Source organism: Phocoena sinus, chromosome 2, assembly GCF_008692025.1.
Source record: "Phocoena sinus isolate mPhoSin1 chromosome 2, mPhoSin1.pri, whole genome shotgun sequence".
Lineage (NCBI taxonomy): Eukaryota > Metazoa > Chordata > Mammalia > Artiodactyla > Phocoenidae > Phocoena > Phocoena sinus.
This window is the reverse complement of record NC_045764.1, coordinates 52132863-52155685: the sequence shown is the minus strand read 5'-3', so window position 1 is coordinate 52155685 and position 22823 is coordinate 52132863. Positions and strand designations below refer to the sequence as shown.

General features: G+C 50.1%; 1 protein-coding gene across 4 annotated transcripts in view; it reads right to left on the bottom strand.

Moving 5' to 3' along the window:
* The window catches only part of LRRK1 (leucine rich repeat kinase 1), a 127551-nt gene that overhangs the window by 6454 nt on the left and 98274 nt on the right, over positions 1-22823 (bottom strand). For 3 of the 4 annotated variants that reach the window (XM_032622973.1, XM_032622974.1, XM_032622975.1), the window contains exons 23-33: positions 22675-22814; positions 20600-20849; positions 17981-18147; positions 15127-15324; positions 13876-14153; positions 12092-12286; positions 11159-11310; positions 6555-6672; positions 5183-5299; positions 1217-2067; positions 729-830 (exon numbers count right to left, since the gene is read on the bottom strand). In XM_032622973.1, the coding sequence (XP_032478864.1) occupies positions 729-830; positions 1217-2067; positions 5183-5299; positions 6555-6672; positions 11159-11310; positions 12092-12286; positions 13876-14153; positions 15127-15324; positions 17981-18147; positions 20600-20849; positions 22675-22814 (2568 nt within the window). The other variant, XM_032622976.1, reaches the window with a different exon arrangement.

Sequence of the window (22823 nt, the reverse complement as noted above, 5' to 3'; positions counted from 1 at the left end):
AAGGGTCACTGGCCCGGGTGCCACAGACATTTCCTCTGTCATCATCCTACTCTGGGGAAAACAGGCTGAATGCGATTTCTCCATAAGGGAGATTAACCATGTGGGACTCAGCAAAGTGAGGGGTGTGGACATTGCCAGCTGCCTGACGACTCCAACACTGGCTGGCACCAGCCTCCCATCTCTATAGTCAGGCAGATTGTGTCTGGACAGGCTGTCCTGCCCAGCATGACCCTCACAATGGAGTCTGGCCTGCCTCCTGGTGGGACCCCCAGCAGATGGGTACAGCTGAGCCTGGGAATGGGCGTGGCGAGGGTAGGCATGGCAAAGGTTGGTGTGGTCTGGCTGTTCAGCTCCACCTGGTGCTGTATGGGAGGAGAGGCACCTCAGGAAGGGCTCTCTTGTTTGGCAGGAGGGACGGGGAATCAACTGGATCCCCATTTCAACTGCAGCTGAGCTTGGAGGCATACCCCAGGCAGGGCAGTTGGTCCACAGGTGCTCTGGGCACCCCCAAAACAGGCAGCCATGACCAGTGGGTGATGGCTGGTTCAGCTGGTATTTGCTGATCCCCTAGGAGCTGCCTGTTTGTCCTCCGTCTATGGCCACAGTGGTGGACACCGTGTTTATTGGTGGAGGACAGAAGGGCGGCGGCCATCATGCAGGAGGGGGCAGTGAGACCTCGATTCCCTATGCCACACCCTGGGTTCTCTAGGAGCTGCCCTCAGTCTTACCCGTGCGGAGTCAACTCTCGGGCTTTCAAGACAGCAATGACTCGGCCCCGCTGGGTTCCTGCATCCTTCTCCAAGCCAATGACGATAACATCTCCACCACGCCTAAGAAACCAAAACCCAGAAGGGGAACCGTTTGTCTAGGGCTGTGCTCTCCAGGGGAAACAGAGCTGGTGTGCAGAAAGGCACGGGAACAAACGCAGCTTCTGCAAATGGATTGAGTTACCGAGAGGGCCCCGGAGCAGGGCGAGGAGGGCTTTCCCAGTAGGAAACCTGACCGTGGCTCTCCTTTGTGGTGCCCTGAGTTCTCTGGAGGGCTGATGGGCTTTCGTGCAGCCCTTCTTAGATTTGCTAAAGAGATTCCCTCCAGTTCCAGAAGAGAGGGAATAGCTCCTGATGGATCTTGACAGTACCTTAAGGTTCCCCTCACTCTGCCCCCAAAGCAAGAGCAGTGGGCGGTGCAGGATGGTACTCCCTGTTGGGAAACCTACCTGGGGACCCAGATGACATCTTTCACGGCAAGGATCTTCACAGCCTGCAGGTGCTGGCTGAACGCCTCGCCATCCACGGGGCTCAGGTCATGCTCAGACCTGTCAGAGCCCGTGGTGGGCTTGAGCAGCCTGCTGGTGTCCTCGCAGTCAGTGGAGAAAGGCAAGCTGGAAGAGCTTGCGGGGGAGCAGGGTAGGCTTGCAAGGGACGTGGGCACCTGGAGGGGTGGAGACGAGGAGTAGGAGGACATAGAGCAGTAGTCAGTCAGCGAGTCCTGGTGGGTCAGGATCTGCGTGCCCAGCTCCTCACTGTACATGATGCTCATGTCTGCAATGCAGTCCTTCTTGGGCTCCTTTGGGCTGGCTGTGGAGCAGTCCAGGGGCTCCAGGCCCATTGGGTGCACGGGAAACACGTCCCTGAGGGGGCTGGGGTCCCCGCAGAAGTATCGGGCGCACAGCTGGTAGGTGGCGGAGTGGTACATCACCAAGCAGTTGGCCCTGTCGTCCAGGCACCAGACGACTTCCTCCCCATGGCACTCAGAGCCGCACACGACTGACGTGACCACCGAAGGGGCTGAGTAGGGCTCCAGCCGCTTGCTGATCTCCAGGGCCACGCAGTCGATGACCAGCAGGCCCGGCCCGTTGCTATACCAGACCTCGGATCCACTGTTGACCACCTCCATGGCCTTCACGGGGTAGGGGTTCTGCCTCGCGTCTTCGTCTGGGATGCTGAACTTGGACCTGTTGGCTGTGTGTGAGCACAGGTAGGAGCAGCTGTGGTCTGGGGCACCGTGCACCATGGGAAACACCGCCACAAGCCCATCAGCCAGGCCTGCCAGCACCAGGTAGGAATTCTGCGGGGAGAAGACAGGGATGCTTGATGCCCTTGCGTCTCGCGCACCCGGGACAGAAACAGTCGGTGCAAGACTCATCTCTGCACGTACTCTAGGTGGGCATGCGCTTTCTACCAGCACTTCCTGGAGACGCCAGCTCCTAAAAAGGCAGCGGCTGCCAGCAGGAGCTTCTGGGTACGCTCCCAAAGGAGGTGCAGCTCAGGCCCAGAAAAGCCACACCCATCCCCCCTCCTGTGAGCAGGAGGAAAAAGGTCCATGGCACCCGAGCAAGGGGCACATGTTGCCTGGACCACACAGCTTGCCTTTTGTCAGCCTGGGTTTTTTTTTTTTTTTTTTTTTTTTTTTTTTTTTTTGCGGTATGCGGGCCTCTCCCGTTGCGGACGCGCAGGCTCAGCGGCTATGGCTCACGGGCCCAGCCACTCTGCGGCATGTGGGATCTTCCCGGACCGGGGCGCAAACCTGCGTCCCCTGCATCGGCAGGTGGACTCTCAACCACTGCGCCACCAGGGAAGCCCAACCTGGGCTTCTTGCAATGCCAGCAGGAGGGAGCTGCCTTCTCCTTCAGGTCACCAGGGCCTCCTTCTGAGGCAGGATGTGGCGCCCTCCTTCCCCTGAAATCTGCTCCTTAAGGTGACAGCAGTTGTGGACACCCTATGGGTCTGCTCTTGGCCTCCTGCCTGCTGCCCCACAAGCCGGGTGCTCCGTAAGAGCAGGCCTGGGTCTGCGTGCCCACCACTGCCCCTGGCACTGGCCTGCACAGGGAAGGGCTGAGTCCCAGTCACCTCTGTGACTCCCCCCAGTTTTATGCTCAAGTCACAACACATGCTGCTGAACTAATTCTTGAAGAAATCACTTCCAAATTCAACCCTCTTGTGGAGGCACTTTTTGGCCACTATGCCACATTCCCCGCTTACCACATCTACTCTGAAATGCCTGTGGTTTAGGCAATGATGGGGTCTTGGGGTGTCTCCTGCCCCCGCAATGAAGCATGTGCTCTTCTACAACCACCAGAGGTCATCAGGCAGAGGCCAAAGTTGCAGAGACTGTGCTGAATGCTGGGCCCAGCCCAGGCCTCCTCGGAGCATCTGTGCGGAGCTGGGAATGGAGAGCAGCTTAGCAGCCTAGACGCCTGGGTGGGGTTGGGGGGTGGCCAGGAAGAGTTCAGGAGAACAAAGCCAGAGCTGGGAGACAGCAGAGACGTGGGCCTTGTGCCAGGGAGGGTGAGCAGCAGAAAGCCCCCTTGTTGGGAGCTGGGAAGTTGGGCTATCCAAGGTGATGAGTGAACCAGCCTCTAGCTTACTGAAATCCACCTTCAGGATTCAAAGAAAGAAAACAGCCAAAGCAAATAGGAGCAAGGTCTCTATCAGTCCCGGCTCTGGGCCCCAGCCAGGCGGTGAGTCCCACATCCCAGATGGGTGTGGATGTGTGCGTGCAAGAATGCAGGGGTCTGTCACCCGTGGCCACAGGGCAGCATGGCCTCTGAGGGGCAGACTGGCAGGGAGGCTCTGCACAGAGCCAGCTTTATTCCAGCCGGTCGAGCGGGTGGTGGTGCCCTGGCTTGGGGCTCTGGCCAGCCATGGCTTTAAATAACACTTTGTGTTGAGTTCTGTGCTTCAGTGCAACCAGGTCCCGAGCTCCCCAGTTGCCCGTGGGGCCACAGTCAAAAATGACTCTAAGGTTGATTTCAGTTTCTATTTTTTTTAAATAAATAAATTTATTTATTTATTTTTGGCTGTGTTGGGTCTTCGTTGCTGCGTGCGGGCTTTCTCTAGTTGTGGCGAGCGGGGGCTACTCTTTGTTGTGGTGTGCGGGCTTCTCATTGCAGTGGCTTCTCTTGTTGCGGAGCATGGGCTCTAGGTGCGGGGGCTTCAGTAGTTGCGGCACACAGGCTCGGTAGTTGTGGCACACAGGCTCAGTAGTTGTGGCATACGGGCTTAGTTGCTCCGTGTGCGGCATGTGGGATCTTCCTGGCCCAGGGATCGAACCTCTGTCCCCTGCATTGGCAGGTGGATTCTAAACCACTGAGCCACCAGGGAAGTCCCTGATCTCAGTTTCTTAAGAAATGAAACTGTAGAGGGGTGGAGAGGAGAGTGCATATATGTCACGATTGTCAGGAAGTAGTAATAATGCTCAAATTTACTCAGTGTGCTGGCCCAGAGATTTGGGTATGTTATGCCCAGAGATCCTCCTCTCAATCTCTTTTACACCCATTTTGCAGGTGGGAGAACTGGAATCAGATGATAATAGCCAACATGTTTTAACAAAGCCTCACCAATAATGACCCTTCGAGCAGGGAGCTGCACAAACAGGGGCCTCAGGGCCCACAAAGGGGTTCTGGAGGCCAGAGAAGCCTTGGGGATGCCACTGAGGAGCTGGGGCGAGGGTAGGGGCAGCTTCTTGGGGGGGTGGTCATGGTGCTTGATCTTCAGAAATGAAGAGGAAGAGGTGTTGAGCGGCAGGGTCAATTCTGGAGGGAAGGGCCTGCTCAGAGTGCGGTGCTGGGTGGGGAGGGGTGTGAGGGGGCAGCGGGGGGTTCGCCCTGGCAGGCCCTGTGGGCTGGGTCTGATCCTGAGGATCAGCAGCCCTGCCGGGGCCCAGGGCTGGGGAGGGCACCACTCGCAGACTCATTTGAGAAAGGCAGGGGCTAGAAGTTGAGGTGTTGAGTCTTCAGGGCCATGCTGGACAAAGAGGGACTGAGTTCTGGGACTGAGGCTGAGCACTCCAGAGGAGGCAGAGCTGAAGGGGGAGGGGAGCTGGCTGTCTGACAGGGGTGGCGGCCTGCCAGGGCCCGGTGACCAAGTGGCTGTGGGAGGTGCTGGGCCAGGCTCCTGAGGTCCCTGCTCTCAGAAGGGGAAGGGCACACATGCCAACTGCTCCTTGACACCAGTTGCACCAGAAAAGCATCTCAACTGAACTGGGGCTGTGGCATATGCATGCAGAATGCAAGCCTTCCCCTTAGCCCACTAATGATGGCCCCGATCTCCTGTCTCTCTAAGGCTGACTGTGACCTAGGCTTGGTGATCCAGAAGAGCATGGCTCTGCTCCCTCCCCACCAGCCCAATGGAATGGGGAAGGGAGAATCAGAGACCTAGGCACCACCTCCCCCTTACCTCACCTTTTTTATAACAGGCACCGCCAAGAAGCAGGTGACGATGGCTGGGGTGTCCAAAGCCCGTTGAGGCGTGTTCAAGGGACACATGCCCTTGAGGCTGTAGATGTAGATCTTCTGGTCCTGCGGAGGAGACAGTCAACATGAGAGCTGGGGGACTTCCCTGGCGGTCCAGTGGTTAAGACTTTGCCTTCCAACGCAGGGGGTATGGATTCAATCCCTGGTCAGGGAGCTAAGATCCCACATGCCTCACGGCCAAAAAACCAAAACATAAAACAGAAGCAATATTGTAACAAATTCAATAAAGACTTAATAAACCAAAGAAAACCAAACAAAAAAAACATGAGAGCTGGGCTGCAACAGGCCTGCCGGTTCCTAGGGTGCACTCGGTCTCAGAAGGCCCTTTACGCCTTGGAAAGTAACTTATTGAGGCTTTCTGGTTGGTTGTTTTCATATTTCTGTTCTTTGTAAAAACTTGGAAAACTACAGAATATACTGAAGAAAAACAAAATCGCCCATACTCCAATACCCAGAGAAAGCCACTTTTGGGATTTGGGGCCCAGACTTTCAGTTTTCCGTGGGTATTGGTGTGTGTGCGTGTTCCCAACAGTGGGACCACACTTCTATGCTGTTTCCACACTTTTCTTCTCCCAGGATGATCAGTGCAGGCAGAGGCCCTGTCCTACCTGGTCTGTGAGGGTATGATGCATGTCTATCGCTCAGAATTTGGCTCATCTGTTGTCAGATGTTTATTCTGTTCAAGTCTTTACTACTATGAATTATACTGGAATGAGCATTCTTATATACCTATCTAGTCTGAGTGTGTGTGCGTGTGTGTGTCTTGGTTTTTTCCTTAGAACAAACTCTTAAAGCTAAAATTGCAGAGGCTTACATGGTACAAATATTTTTGAGATTTCTGATGCATATTTGAACCATACTTGCCATCTGTAAAGCCTGCACCAGTTCATACACCCCCACCCAGTAGCTTCAGAGCATTTGTTTTGGGGCACTCCTCTCTGGAGTTCTCAGAAGACAGTTCCTTGCACCTTCTGCTGACCTTTTTACATGAAGGCACGAGGCCTCAGAGCTGAGTGGATTTGCTGTGTAGACAGGCAATGTTATAAGAAACCCAGTCACTTCGCCAGCCTGCTGGGGTTCTCTTCTTGCTGGGATTTTGCACTTGACACTTAGCTGAATCCCAGAGATGCTGCTTGTTCACAGGGCTGCTGGCATTGCTCTGGGGTCTCACAGTTGTGGGCTGGGGTTAAATCTGAAATTCAAATGTACCTGGGTGTCCTGCATATTTAGTTGCTAAATGAGACCCCCCCAGGGGCTGGTGTCGCCCACCTCGATGAGAGCCCTGCAGGGGGGTGGTTACCTCAGTGGCCGTCCACAGAGAGTTCTGGACCTTGAGCTGGCAGCTCAGCTTCATGCCCGCACAGCTCACGCGCTGCACTTCCAGGAGGCCCTTCTCCGCGTTCACCACCGTGTAGTTCCTACAATCAGCAACAACTGTGCAGTCAGCTCAGGCCTCCCTCTCCCTGGCCTGGCCTGTAGCAGCTTTGGAGGAGGACATCAGCTGTGGGCCTTGTCCACCCCTTCCAGCCCAGGGTCCAATTTCGCATGTTTTAAGAGACTCAAGGACTGTTCATGTCTGGGGAAGAGCCTGGTTCTGTCTGCCTGGTAATACTTGAACATTTGGGCAGAGAAAAGCCATTCCCAAGCAGAAGAAAGACCCTCCTCTTTCTGTGACCTTTGAGGGCTCAAAAAGTTGCCCACAGCGTGAAGGGACACCAGGGGGCTGTACCTGCACGAAGGCCGCTCCCTGCCCTCCCACTGGCCATGTCTCCCCCCTGCGCCCCCGCCACACACACACAGCAGAGTACCTCAGGTCAACCAGAGACAGATGGGGGAACTTCAGAGTAGACTGGGGGTCTCAAAACGGGCCCCCAACATAAGTGCTCTGAGAACTAACAAACTGTTGTTTATGAGAGTGGCCCTTCACTCACCCGCCTCCCCAATGTTCCCCAGCATCGCCATCTCCCCACCGTCCTTGATAGGTATCCAGCATGCTCACTGCCTGGAGGGAAGACTGCAGCTGGGGCAGGGGTCGATTATTCACCCAGGCCACACAGATCTTTTCCCCAGTCCAAGGGAATAAGTCAAGTGAGTGGATAGCAGTTCTCAATGTAACATTTTTCTGCCATCAAAGTTTGGAAACCCTTGCCACTGTTGACTGATAACGTGTATTCACAAATGATGAGAGATGAGTGAAAAATCAGCAGATGAAAACTTTCTCCAAAGTTATATTCCCCCCTTTTTCTCCAGTCTTTTTTCTATGCATTGAAAAAAATAAAACTAGGATATTATAAATAACTTTACATTTAACTTGGAAAAAATTAAAAATATAGAGAAACTTAAAGGATAACACACACCTATTCCATCCAACAAGAATTTTGTTATGTGTATCCTGTTTTCTGCACGTCCCCGCTTTCTTCTCACCCACTTCCCTTCCTTAATTCAGGATGGTCTCGGACTCATTTCCCTCTCCACTCACTTCCCAGGCTCACTGCCCTTTGTGCTTCTGCCCATAATTTCTTCCCCTCACCCTCCAGTGAGCTTGCCCCTTCTTTAGGCTGGGGGGTGAGCTTTTAAAACCCTCCCAAGTCACAGAGAGAGGCTTCCCCTTCCCTCTGGAGATAAGCTTTTACAGCTCTAAGCAGTATTGTCTCCAATATCCTGGGTGAGTCTGTAAGACTGAGAAGGTGAAGAAAGTATTGCTGGGCGGTGGGGTGGAGCAGGGTCCATGCCAGAAGCAGCACTGAGCACCCCAACATCCCTGCAACCTTGGGAAAGGTTCCTAGACCGGCAATCACTGGGTCAAAGGGTATAAGTATCTCGAAGCCATTTAAGACATACTGACAAATTGGTTTTCAGACAGATGTGCAAATTTAGATGTTCACCAGTAAGGTATGACCCACCCTCAGTAGCATCCATTATTATCTTTGAAAAAAAAGTTTGCCAACATGATGAGCAAGAAAAAAAAGTTATCTTGCAGATTGAATTTATATTTCTTTGATTACCAGTAAGTTCAATTGTTAAAAAATATGTTCATTGTTCTCTGTGTACCTTTTTTCAAAGGATACTTATGTTCCTTGCCTATTTACTATTGGATTTTAGTATTTTTTTCCACTGATTTATAAAAATCCCTGAAGTAAAAATTAATAATTTAAAATTTTCTCTATTTGTTTAAAAGATTTTACAGAGTCTGTTGAGGAAATAAATATTGACGGGAAAATTGGGTTTATTTTTATATACACTGGTGAGCATTTCAATTTATTCTATGTGTACATTTATACTCTTTAATAGTAAGAGGGCTTTATTTTCATGATAGGCAATATGCCTATATTTCCTGGTCTTCTGAGATTGTGACATTCCACCAAAAGCATTGTGATATCGGGATGCTGTGCCCATAAAGGAGTTTGAAAACCATGTGCTGTCATTCAAACCAAAGGGCCCAGGCCCCACCTATAAATCTCTCCCTCATTTCTTCTTTTTCACAGTGTGCATATCACAGAGCATGTGCCCATCACCCAGCTTCAGTAATTATCACCGTATGGCCATGTCAGTTCATCTCTGCCCCCATCCAGTTTTTTTCTCTCCCCAGATTCTTATGAAGCAAATCCCCCAAATCATCTTTTATCTATAATGTTTCTGCATTTATCTCTAAAAGATGATTAGAAAAAAAAGATGATTAGAAACCTAAACACAATGCATGACCCCACCTAAGAGAAAATAATTCCTTAATATGAATATCCAGTATTCAAACTTCCCCAACTCTCTCATTATTGTTTTCAGTTTGCTTGAATCAGCAGTGAAAGAAAGCTCACATTTCCACTGATTTTTATGTCTCAGTCTTTTGATAGGTTTTCCTTCCCTCTTTCTCTTTCTCCCCTAGCAGGTCATGTGATGAAGACACTGGGAGGTGTCCTGTGGAGTTCCTGCATCCCAGGGTTTCATCTACCTCATTCCCCTGTCCCCGATCTGGAGTCTTGATTAGATTACATCTGAATTTTTAGGCAAGAATACTTCCTCATTGGGGTTGTGTATTTCTATTGAGAGGCACACAATGTCTGGTTCTCGCTCCTTTTGTGATCATTAATGACAACTGCCTACATCCATTATTTCAATAGAGATTACAAAATGCTGACACTCTAATTCTAGCATTTCTTCTTCATTTATTAGCTTCATTTACTCTAAAAAGAAAAACTTCCTCCTATCATCTCTTTTGCTAGCTTCTGTGGGGCACAGTTCACATAGGAAAGGCAGAATAAAACCTTGATTCTTTCTGTATAGACTAGCTTTCAAAATAATAGGTTTGTTCCCTAGGAGCCTCCAATGATGATCAATGAGGAGTTTTATAAGTTAAAAAAATTTTAAATTATTATTTTTTATTAAGTAGCATTAGAAACTAATGAATTTAAACAATTTGATGTGTCTCAATTCATTGCAGATATTTATTCTTACTGATCCTTGGTTGCCCTATCTTTGGCCAGTGGGAACCTATTCAGATTGGCTCCTGAGTCCCTTTGATCCACCCTCACAAGTCTCTGATGGCATCCTTGTTTCCAGTGTGTCAGATGTTTCAGGTCCACTTCCTGCCCCAAATCTGGAGTCAGCCACTTCTCCAATAAGCCTTGGTTCCCCTTGGCACTAAGAGACCACCATCTGCATCCTAGGGGTGCTCACTAGTATTTGGTTGGTCATTGTTTCTAGGCCCTTTCAATGGGCAGAGCTATGAAATATAAGTTCATTTTTCTTAAAGCTAAAATACTCACAAATCCATCCAATTTAAATTCAGAACTACAGGATTTTCATTTAACCTATCTTTTATATTTTGCATGCTGAGTATCACAATTTGCAATGCATGGCACCAACATAATTACTCATTAACTTTACCCTACAATTATAAGCAATGCCTTAAAATAGCAACACTACCACCGACATTATAATTACTGACTGTGTGTATATGTATATACACACCTACATATATATGTATTTTTTACATATATGTGGACATATATGTATACACTTTTTACATATTTTTTTATTTTTATTTTTTAGGACATTTTTGTTTTTCTTAGAGCACGTCTTATGTCAGAACACTCAGTCCCAGTGACATAAAACCTGATGAAAACCTTACCAATAGTGACCTAGGGAAATGGCAAAGTCCCTTCCATTTATCTCATTGCATCTTAAGCTTTGCTTTACCTAAGCCTTATCAGATTTGAGCACCTGCAAATGTTGCACTAGGCTTCCTAGAAGACTATTCGTGCCGTGAAATGCTCTCTTGCTTCTGAAGATGTCACTCTAGGTAGGTGGGAGAGGCCACACCTCTGGCCAGGACTGAAGGGTCTCACACAGGATGGTGCTTTTCTGCTAAGTCTCTGATGCTACCTTTCCAAGTCCCTGGCCTCTCTGTCATTCTCCTCGAATACGCAAAGCCCTTCCCCAATGTCCCTGTCCTTCCTGCCACATCACTAAGAAAAAGAGATGCACCTGGAAGGTGGGGAGGGGGCATGAATTCTTATTTAAGGGCATCCCTCTTGCTTGTTCCTGGGACCCCTTCCCTTCTCTCTACTCAGCAACTCCGCTCCAGTACCTTCCTCTCTTCCTGACCCCCAGCATCATTTACTTCCTCTACCATCAAGCTGCAAATAACTCCCATCTTAAAACAAAACCCTCCTTTGACCCCCGCCCCCCATGTCCCTGGCAGACATCACATGTTCTCTGCTTCTCTTATCCACAAACTCACATGTGCATGTCTATGGACTGTTTTCTCTCTCAAGCAGACTCCATCAGGCTTTCAACCCACTGTCCACTAAACATCTCTCACCACGGTCATCAATGACTGCTCCCCAAGTCCACGGTCACCCCCCCGCATTCTGATACCAGCAGGGCACGGTAGGCCTCAGACGTTACCTGGACTCCTCTTTCCCATCCCAGAACACCACCATGTACTCCTGGCCCTGGGACGAGAAGAAGGCCGTCTGCTTCCCGCAGGGCAGCTGGTACATGAAGGTTGCAAAGGTTGGGTCCTTCATCTGGCTCACCACTGCCAGGGCCAGTGGTCGCTGAGGGAGAGAGGCCAGCAGGGTCATAAGCAAGGGTCACTTACAACCAGATGGATGCCCGTTCTTTCCTTGAAACTAAGGGTCTTGAACCAGGAAGGAAGAAGTGGAATCTGCTTATTCAGCACCCAATCAAAACAAGAGGCCCAAACAACTTCAGATACCAGAAACAAACCCTTCCAGGGTCTGGGTCACCATTATCCATGGCAACTTAAAGTCAGGTGGTCAGGTTAGCCTAAACTCTGATATTCCAACCCCCATGCCCAGGGGACACAAAATCTGGAAAATATTTTTTCTCAGACCTCATTTACTCTCCATACATTAAACTAGCATCATCTAATTTGATAAATAAGTTTTAACCTTGAAACCATTGGTCTCTTCCCAAAACAACTAGCTTCAAAATGATAATACGGCTCCTGCTTCTCATGAGCAAACTTTCTTCCCATACTTTAAAAAGAGATACGTACATTCTCTCTGCTCTTGGATGGGGGCTGTATCACTATAAAGGTTTGCTTTATTCGCATGATGATGTAACACAAAAGTTGGGGAGGAAAAGAAACTTCATTTTTCCTGAGAGTGACACCCACTCAAAGAAAATGAACTGGATGTATTAGAAGCAATACATATCTCTTTGTAGAAGAGATGAGCAGAAAAGGGTTGCCCAATTTGTTCTAGACCCTCAGTGAAGGGTGGGCAGGCAGCCATACATGTGCACTCTGGAGACCCATAGCCTCCACCAGCTGGCAGGAGCTGCCAGGCCCCCAGGCCCTGTGCCCCCAGGTACCTTCTCAGGCTTTGTGTCCCAGCACTCCATCATAAGCGCCTGGAGTCGATGGAACTGCACTTCCTCCAGCTGCCCCAGAACCGGGCGGATGCCCTTGGACAGCTTCTTGGCAATCTGAAGCTGGTGCTGGCCCAGCGCAGGCCGCTGTCCTGACAGCAACTCATAGAGCACCATCCCATAGGAAAACATGTCTACCTAGGCAGAGAGGCAAGCCAAGTCAGACCCCCTTCCTGGGCCCAGCAGATCTTGCAAGCTGGCCCTGAGAGAGAGAGGGAGGGGGGAGACACGTTAGATAAGGAAAACGTGGGCCCTGTCCAAAGGAAGACAATCATCAATTTCACCAATCCATCCACCTCTCTCTACCTGTCCAAGCATCCCACCAACCATCTGACCAACCATCATTCTGTCCCTTTATCCATCTATCTTCCAGTTCTTCCTTTTTTTCCTTCTTTCCTCCCTCCCTTTTTTCTATCCATCCATCTATCCAGCCAGCCACCCACGTGATCACCTGTCCTTCTGGACATTTATCTATGCATCTTCCTTTGTACCCATATATGCATCCATCTGACTGTCCTTCTGTCCATTTACCCATCCATCCCCCCATACTTCCTTCCTTCCATCCACTCATCCATCCATCCATCCATCCATCCATCCATCCACTAAACACATAATGAGGACTTGCTGTCAGGCACTGGTTAAGGGCTCGAAGGATGCCATGGTCCTTTCCCTTAAGTATAAAAACAAGGCAGGAAAATGCAAACTCTTGGTTTAACATGCTTGGTAGTAGGAGTACATGCAAATCATAAAGAGGGGAAAGTCTCCCAGAGCACAACATCTTGATTCCTCTAAATGTCATGAAAATGTGCCTAAAGGAGAGAGTTACACAGGTCTCCATGAGGGTCAAGAAATAACTTTTTAGCAGGAGAATGGCTAAGGTAGACCTGAGAGTTTTCAATGTGAAGGTTCTGTTATAAAGTTAGTTACGAGGTGCCTTGTCACCTGTTACTAAGAAGCTTATTTTTGTCACTCTGGTTTGTCTTTCCTATCTTGGATAATAGCTACAGATGCCAATTTAACCCACATATGCTTGGGTCATTCTTGAAGCAATTAGTCAATGACCCATCTACAAATCACCAAATAATGAGAAATTACAGACCAGGGGAGTTTCACTGCTGGCTGATTAATTAACCAGGGCTGGCACAAGATGCAAGGCGAGCACTGTAAGATGTTTTTAAGTTGTCTGTGTGCCTGCATCTACCAAACAGCCCTCAGGGAAGAAGGCAAGCATTTAGCCTTCGTCTCAGCCAAGGTTGGCCATGGGAGGCCATGCTTAACCTGCCAGAATTCACTCTCTTCTCTTGGCTTTGGTGATGCTGCCTTTTGATTTGACCAGGAGCCTCCTTATCTGTCTGTTCCTCACAAGCCACTGTGAGGCTGGTCCTCTGTCTCCATTTTGCACATTTAAATGGCAGAGTTGGGACACAAATCCAGACCCATCTCTGTCTTGGACTTTTTGTCCACTGTGCACAGCCTTCACTATGTTCCTGAACTGAGGTTTGAGTATTCTGAGGCTAGGTCACTGCTCTGAAGCTAAGGAGAAGTCACCCGTGACATTACTAGGTAGAAACAGGCCTCTGTGCCCTTCTGGTTCAAGCCAGTGCCTGTGGTTGAGCACGGGAGAGGGAGAAATGTGTGCTTGGGGGCATGTGGAGCCCAGAAGCTGCAGGTGCCTCCAGGACTATGCAGTCCTGGGCCAGGGGACAGCAGTGGGCCAGGGCCTGTACCTTCTCATCGTACACGATGCGAGGCCTGATCTCTGGGGCCTGGTAGCCAGGAGTGCCCTCCACGCCAAGGGCGCCCTCGTGAAATGACTGCCGGGATATGCCATAGTCTGACAGCTTGATGTTGATGTGCTCCTTGACGTCCAGAGACCAGACCAGGATGTTGTCTGATTTCAGGTCACAGAAGATGATGTTTTTCTTGTGCAGGTAGGCCAGGCCGGAGGCTATCTGGTAGGCTATTTTTTGGGTGAGCATGTGTCCCAGGGGCATAAAGGAAGAATCTTTGCAAAGAAAAAATTATCAAACTATCATCATAACAACTCTTTTCTTACCTCTGTCTCCCCAAATACTTTATATTCTACTGACGCGTTCTCATTGCTCTCCAGGCTGGATGCCAGAAGAGACAGAGAACAACCTTCTTAAGATTATTTAGGTTAGAAATGCTTGTTGTTACTGCTTCATGGCATCTCATGAATTGCATCTCTGCAATTGTTGGTGTTTTTACTAAAAAGAGCAAGGATTCAAAATTCCTAGAGTTCATCTCAGGCCAAGATTGCTATAATGTCAAGGGGTGAGTTGCAGGTATAAGAACTCCATTAAAAAAAATCTCTTCCACGGGGGGAGGAATAATTGATTTTAACTGCATTTCTTCTTGCTGAGTTAAAAGACATCTACCTCTTTCCCTCTGTCAGCTGTTTGGAATTTAGTTACCCATTTCTCAGGGCAAATATTTAAAACTTTTGTTAAAAAATAATATAGGATAAAACTGACCCCAGGGTCTCAGAGTTTTAACAATCGTGGACAGATGTGGTGAGCTATGGGCAAAGGAGAGATTTATGTGGCTACTGGGCTCACCAGGCTGCTGCTGACCGGGCTCCCTGGGCTGCCTCTTTTGATGCGCTCACTGCCCTCCAAGTGGGGCTATTATCATCTCATCCTCCTTTTATGGTTGAGTAAATTAAGCAACTTCCTGGATTATGGCAGACAGCCTGGACTTGGAACATGGCTCTGTCTGACTCCAATCTGTGAGCTCCTGCAGCCTTGCCAACACCACTGCCCAGCACTTAGGCCTGGAGAAGCCCTTTTATCACCCACTAGGAGTGGCACATGAGTCACAGGTGGGTGTGCCCGGCCACAGATGGCTCCCCAGGACCTGAGCTGCCCACCATGGGCTCTCTGGCCTCCCGCGGGCTGGACTGGGCCGGGGCGGGCCCCAGGCAGTGCTCTGTGGAAGATTCTGGGCATGGTGGGTACCTTTGGCATTCTCGGACAGCACGGTGTTGAGGCTGCCAAGCGGGGCGAGCTCCAGGGCGAAGCAGAGCGGGTGGACACTGATGCCGATGAGGGACACGATGCAGGGGTGCTGCAGGGCGTGCAGCATGCTGGCCTCCTGCCGGAACTCCGAGAAGTTCCTCATGGCGTCTGTGGACCGAAGGTGCCTCAGCATGGTGTCTGCAGGGAGAGAACAGCTGTCGCCACTGCCTGGGGAGCCTGTGTAGGACGACTCTGCGTGGGGGCCCTGTCACACTCAGAGCTGCCTCACAGGGACTCGAGGGGCTGGGCAGGGCCAGGATTTACATTTTAAGTCACTCAACATAACTGGGGTTGCAATATCGTCACCCAATTTTGGCACCAAATGTAGGCATCCCTGAGGCATCCGGGCTGGTATCAAGCCCCCTCCCCAGGTCTACACTTGTCCTGTCACACTCGGCATTCCTATCCCCTTGGTGCACACACTCCCACCCTTGTCACCCACTCTCTTAGCCCTCACCCCACCCCGCTGCTGGCTGCCTGAGGGTCTCAACTGGATCTTATTCCAAACCTGCATACCTGAGTGTAACCCAGAGTTCAGGCAACATGTCTGGCATGTAACCAAGTTCCACTGCTCATCTGCAGGGATGCTGGGGGCTTGGTCGCTGCTGCTTACCTTACTCCCTGCCAGGAGCCAGGACGATGAAGGGCAGAAAGAACTACTGCCCTCTTGTCAGCCAGAGAGAAAATCATGGGGCAGCCATGGGCCTGTGACACTTCATCTCAGCCCAGAGGAGAAAGGTCTATGGGCAGTGGTGGGCTGTCCTTGAAGTGCATCCCACATGTAAGGCATTTGCCTGAGTCCCCCTGAGGGGCCTTTCCCACCAACTGGTCACCCACCAGGCTGTTGCCAGCCCTGAGGTCACCGAGCAGTGTCCACCAGGTCCTGCTTGTCTTCTTGTGTCCTGATCTGTCCCTCTCTTATGTTCAGATTTTAAAATCAGGGATCATTGGACATGGAAGTTTAAACAGCCTGAAGAAAATCTTGGCAGTTAAAATGTATCAACTGTGCCAGATCTATGTGTGTGCCAGACAAACTTGTTTTTTGTGTAAAAGTCTTAGTTTTCACATTGGGTCTTTAGACCATTAAGAATGTTTCTGACTATGGTTGAAGGCTGACCCAAGTCTGCCCCAGTTTAGCGAATAGTCAGCCTTTCCCACTGACTCCTGACGTTACCTCTGCCACGTGCCAGCCTCGCCTCCCATACACATGCAGGCTCTCTCCGTTCCCTTGACAGGCCCAGCTGTGCCCCAGGAAAACACTGCCTTAATGCCTGGAGACTTATAAGTCAGTCGTTTGCTGGGCAAGCCTCTCTCCTTTGTCTTCTGTTGTGGGATTTTCTTGGCTGTTCTTGGGTTTTTGTCACTTCACATGCATTTTATTTTCATTATTTAAAAAATTTTTATGTATTTATTTGGCTACACTGCGCAGCATGAGGGATCTTAGTTTCCTAAACAGGGATCGAACCCATGCACCCTGCAGTGGAAGCACGGAGTCTTAACCACTGGACCACCAGGGAAGTCCCCATATGCATTTTAGAATCAGTCAGATTTAACACACACACACACCCTGCTGGAATTTAGATGAGAACTAAATTGAATGATAAATATTAATTATTCCTCAATATTTTATGGTTTAATTGCTGCCATGGAAGGCATTTTCTAATGGGTCATTGTTGCCAAATTTGATGCTGAGCTCACGTCTAACAACTTTATCAAACTCTTATTGGCTATGGTGTTTGTCAATAAAATCTCTTAGATTTACATTCTCTGCATGTAACTATGGTTTTGTTTCTTTCTTTTTTTTAAAAATTTATTTTATTAATTTTATTTTTGGCTGCATTGGGTCTTCGTTGCTGGGTGCGGGCTTTCTCTAGTGTGGCGAGCGGGGGCTACTCTTCGGTGTGGTGTGCGGGTTTCTCATTGTGGTGGCTTCTCTTGTTGCAGAGCATGGGCTCTAGGCGAGTGGGCTCAGTAGTTGTGGCTTAGTTGCTCTGCGGCTTGTGGGATCTTCCTGGACCAGGGTTCGAACCCATGTCCCCTGAATTGGCAGGGGGATTCCCAACCACTGTGCCACCAGGGAAGCCCCATGTCTCTTTCTTTCTGATCTGTTTCTTTATATTGCTCTATGATTCTAATTTTTCTACCAAGAGTGTAAATTCCTCTTGTGATCACGAAGATAACCATGCTAAGCCAGGGACAGTGAGAAATGTGATATCCAGCTGGCTGGAAGGGAGGAAGCCTCCTAGCACTTGCCCTAGCTGGGCATTAAGTGGTGACGTGTTGCTCTAGAACATCTCTGAGCTGCACGTGATGTGTGGACCTGAGCATGCCAAGGCAAGAGGGTGTGCCCTCCTTCAGGTGGAGGGGGTAAGGGAGAAGCCACCCATGCTGGCTTTCCAATTCATCCATCTGGAGTGCCCACCGTCCTCCCTTTAGTGGCTGGGTGGGGTGGCCCAGGGTGAGAGGTCCACCTGAGGTCTGACTGTGTGCCCACCACGTGTCAGGCCTGTGCTGGACACGGAGCGGATGGAAATTGTAAGGATGGCCCGTGCTCTTGGGGGCTCAGGTCCAGACAAGAAAGTAATCTCCAAAAGCAATTTCTAGGCCTTGCTCAGCCTGATTCTCAGGCCTGGCCCACATCCTGCCAGGTATAAAGCAGGGCTACCCCTGGGGCCCACATCGGCTTTTCTCACCCTCCTCCCCTGCCTGTGTGGCCTCAGGGGTCTCTAAGGTGGTGCAAGTTTGGACCAAGGGAAAACACATGTGAAAAGAAACGATACAGGGCCCTGTTTACCTTCAGGAGCATTAGCAAAGTTCTTGAATTTTTTGATCTGGAATCGCTTCACAGCCACGGGCTGGCCTTGGTACCGGGCCCGGTAAACGATGGTGCCACTCCCACCTTGGCCCAGGACAGTGCTCTCATCCTCGCTGTGCTCCAGCTTGCTGTTCTCCAGGAAGAGCCTGCCAGAAACACAGTATGTGGGGGGGTTAGAACAGACCTCCTTACCTGCCCCCTATAACCTGGAGAGACCTGCTGAGGTGGGAGGCGGGTCCTGGGCTGGGCGGGTACAAGAATGTGCTTGGCCATTAGTTCCCACTGAGGAGAGTCAGGGGTCAAAGCCACCGGGAGGTCACACAGATCTGGGATAAACCCCAGCCCCGGGCAGGTCACTCAGCCCTGACAAGCCTTGGTATCCTCTATAAAATGGGCTCATAACAGGAATGGCCTCAGAGGTGTGGATGGTGAGTGGTATAGGGTGAAGCCTCTGAAGGCGGCAGACACAGAAAAAGAATTCCTTTGGACATTTTCCTTCAAAAGGTTCTATGCTTTGAGAGCTAGTATCCATCAGACAAACTGCATTTATTTACTGCTAGGTTAGTTGTTTCCTCATTTCTTTTTATTAAGCCAATAATTATATAAATGGCCATGCAGAGCTTCTGATTGGCATGGCCAGTGTCCCCACAATTGATGGCTAGGATTTTACCCAAAGGCAGGGAGTTTAGATCTTCTCACCTGTCTGTGTGTTCTAATCCTAGGTAAAAGGGGGACTTCTGTTGGGCTTTTGGAAATATTGCAAGTCACTCCTGGAAGGGAGGGACAGAGGGAGGGATGCAGGAAGGGAGAGAAAGAGGGAGGGAGGGTGGGCAAGGCAGCCAGATGCCCTCCCATTTCCGGGCTTCCCCCTGCTTTGCTGAGGTCCTCCAATGTTCCTCTTCAGCTACCTCTGCCGGGTGCCTCCCCTGGAGCTCTCCTGGCCCAACAGACCAATGCCCCTCTCCCACCCCACAACCATGCAGTTGTTGCCCATGTCTTCCAGGAACAGATTTTGCAGCTACTCAGACTCTGCACAGCTCAACCATATCACACTCCTGGCAGATGCAACTGTACCCATTGTAGACCTTGGTGATGTAGTTGAAGATGAACTGGGCTGTTCTCCAAGTGCTCACCCCAAAACCACCGCTTGGGAAGTGTGGGCATTTGGAAGCCTCATAAGACAGGGAACAGTGGCTATGCTGAAGATCCCTTGGGGCTTTCTGTTAGGACTCCTGTAATTTGGGGACACAGGACAAGGCTCTGTGGATGCCAGATTGCCCCTGCCCCCACCTGCCTAAACTCCCAGTCAGGGAGTGTGATGCTTTGGGGCATGGTTGGGCCATAGCTTAAGTTTCCAGAGAGTCTCTGCTGGATTGTGAATTCTGTTCAGATTCTTGGGCATTTCAACTCCCAGCCGGGTACCTTGGTTTAAGAACCATGCTATAGCCTGCAATTAGATCCAAACCAACAGGGACAACCAATCTGGCTTTGCTTTCCAGATTCTATACAGTAGACTCAATAGCCCAGATTCAGTGGGGGCATAAAACATAACAAGGTTCAGCAAATAAATGAAAATTCTAAAAGTTGGAGCTGCCTAATTGGGCACCCCACCATGAAATCTGATTCACACATATATAAATCTCTGCATGTGGTCTCCAAGAGGTGACAACCCTCATGTTAAAGATCTAGAGATAAAGGTAAGTCACTTTTCAGAAGAGTGGTATTTAATTGTCATTTCTACCAATGAGGTAATGGGAATATTAAAAAGATCTATGGGGGAAATTTTTCCAATGTAGGAAGTGATTTCTTAATTTAATAGACCCATCCAGAAGCATGTTTTGGAACCACAATCCTGCAATATCTCAGAGTACTCCATATCCACTTTCTTGGGGTGGGGGAGCAATTTGGAAAAATGACAACACAAATATTTTCGCCGTCCCCAAGGGTTTCTTTAAAGAAACCAAATAGCAATCCTTTGAATAAGAAAACAACAGGATTTCACAACTCCAAAAACATTGCTAACCACCAATGTCAAATTATCTCCAGGGAGACCAAATCATGGCTTCTGGTTTCCATGACAACAGAAGATTCCATCTTTTACCAAGCACTTGGATTCTGTGACTGTTTCCTATAGGGTGGGACCACAAAACGTTTTCTTTTCTCCAGCATTCTCTCCCCAGTTATTATCTTAGATTAATATAGGTAGACTCATCTCTAGGAACAGATTTAGGGGATCTAAATGCTCAGCTGCAGGGTAGCAGTGAGGAGTCAGCATTTGCCAAGAAAGGAAAATGAGGCGGTACATCTGGGAGTGCCCCCTTTTTGGACACCAATGGATATTTGTCTTCTCTTCCTTGATCCAGCAGCAAAGTAGGAATCAGAGACGAGGGCCAGCTCAGTGGAAAAGAGCACCAGCTAATGTGAGGGAGAAATGGTGTGGGGTCCCAGGATGACTTCAACTTCTAAGTGCTCTGCCTATTGGCTGGGCCTGTGTGGCTTCAAAAAGAAAGCTGACAGCCTGTTTCCCTTCAGGCTGCCTAGGCCAGGAACCTAAAAGTCACCTGGGGTTGGGTCCTGTGCATGGGCGCTGTGGCATACCTGGCCGGGAAGTCGGTCATGAAGAGCTCAGGGACCAGCTCCTGAAGAGGCACAGGGAGGTCGGGGTGTCTGGGGCAGGAGATGAAGTCCTGCTCGATGGCTGTCAACACGCAGTCTTCCATGTCAAAGTACTGCACATCCTCCAATCTCTCACTTGGGTCGGCGTGCTGAGCCCAGGAGGTCTCGCACACTGGGCAGGGCACATACTGCTCCATCAGTGGGGTCCCATCGCTTTCCGTGGCCGTCAGGGCTAAATGGGGACACAGCAGGAGTCAGCTCACAAAAAGGCGGCTGCAGGTGGGTCCCTGAACAGCATCTGTACCCCCAGGCTGGGTGAGCCTTTCACAGGAGGGTGTCTGTCTGCCCTGGCCTGGACCCCTGGGAGTGGCTGAAACATGACTGCCGCACTCGGGTTCCTTTTTGGGAAGCACCATCCTCGATCCTAAAAGACACTTGCAGGGAGGGGCCAGGGATGCACTGGACAGTCGCCAGGGGGTCTAGACCCAGAGGTAGCTGGCCTAGGAGGTGCTGAGAGTTTGGGGATCCCTCCTGCACAGCTGGGTCCTGGAAGGACATTGCAGGCTGTCTGAGCTATGCCACACTCCAATGACCAAACCACAACCAGTAAGGAGCTGTTCTTAAAATTAGAAACATAAGGCTTGCAATTACTATGATCTTTTCTAGAAGAGCAATGCAGGAGGAGAAATGAGTACAAATTATAATAGACAAAATCTAGTCATTTTACTTGTGTTCCCCTGGGCAGGAGACACAGCTTTTCTGCACACCCCTGAAAGGAGGTACAAAGAAACACCCTCCAAATTGTCCCGTGGAGATGCCAGAAGGGTGAGCTGATGTCCTGCTTTGTGCAGGGTGGACGCGTGGAATTTTCTGGGCACATGTGTGTAACACATCCTGCCAGCTGGCCGGTGGTGCTGTGTCTAGGCAGCCCTGTCTCAGGCCCTCAGCTCAGTCCTTCCTGTCTTATAGGCCCTAGTCAAATTCCCAGCAGCACCTGTTGTGGGGAGATCACAAAGGGCTCGTAGGGTTCAAATGGTCTAGAGGCCCCCATTGTATGGCCAAGCACCGCCCAATTGCCCCAACCCACACACTAAACTACCTTCCCTTAGGCTCCTTTAAGCTTTTTTTCCTTGTATGTCACCTTTCCCATCAACACCCAAAGGACCCCAAACCCAGGTGTCCAGAGTATGATCTGGAGCACACACAGCCACTGTTTCTTAAGCATTTCTTTTGATGCTCTCCCAGGATGCAGGGATGGTGTACAGGTGAGAAAGCCAGCTCAGGAGGCCAGAGGACTGGACTAGCAGGCCAGAGGCGGCACTAGGATCCCAAACTCGCTCTCTGCTCTCTTGATCTCCAGGCTTCCGGAGTTGAGGGCTCACAGGGAAGAGGCTGCCTGGTTTTGACTGGATGGCCTCCTCGCTGCAGGATGCCCCGCAGTGGGTTTGTCTCCACTTCAGTAGAAAAACAAACAGAGGACCTCAAGAGCTTCACTTCAAAAAGTATTTTCTTTGGGTGGACTGTCAATGAAGAAACTGATCAAAGGGGCTGGAAAGGGCTACGTGGGTGGCTGATCACCGCTGGGATTCGGGGGTTTGGGGTAGGCAGGGAAGGAAAATGGGGGCCCTTGGCAGGTGTGGTGCCTTCCTTCCCACCCCTGCACAAGGGATGAATCTCCAGCTGCGGGCTCCCCCCTGGATTTCAGCAGCCCTGTCCTCACCATGTAAACAAAAACACGTGAGGCTCACATCGAGGGTCTTCCTAGACCATGTGCGGTACCCGGGGCATTCTTCTTCCTCCACGCTGTGGGCAGCCAGAGGCCAAATCCCTCCCAGGACCTGTGGGTCTGGGTCCACTTCTTCCTCATAGCACCTCCACCCATGCCCACAGCTGGACTCCCCCAGGGCTTAAGACTCTGCCAAAGGTCTGTTAGGACCCCTCTGGTCCCCTTGGGCTGAATCACAGTGGGATTTCTGTTCTCCAAATAAGGAGCCCCACCCTGATTTATAAAGAAATATTAACATGAGCCAAGACCTGGTTCAAAAACATTTTCTTACCAGGAAACCACTGATCGATCAAGGAGTTGACATGGTCTGTGATAAAAGCCATTGCCGAGAAGTCCCTTATTTCCGATTGGCAAATGATTTTTATTCCTCCACTTTTTTTCTTTTTCCAGTTCACATCCGAGGATTCCACACTGCAACCC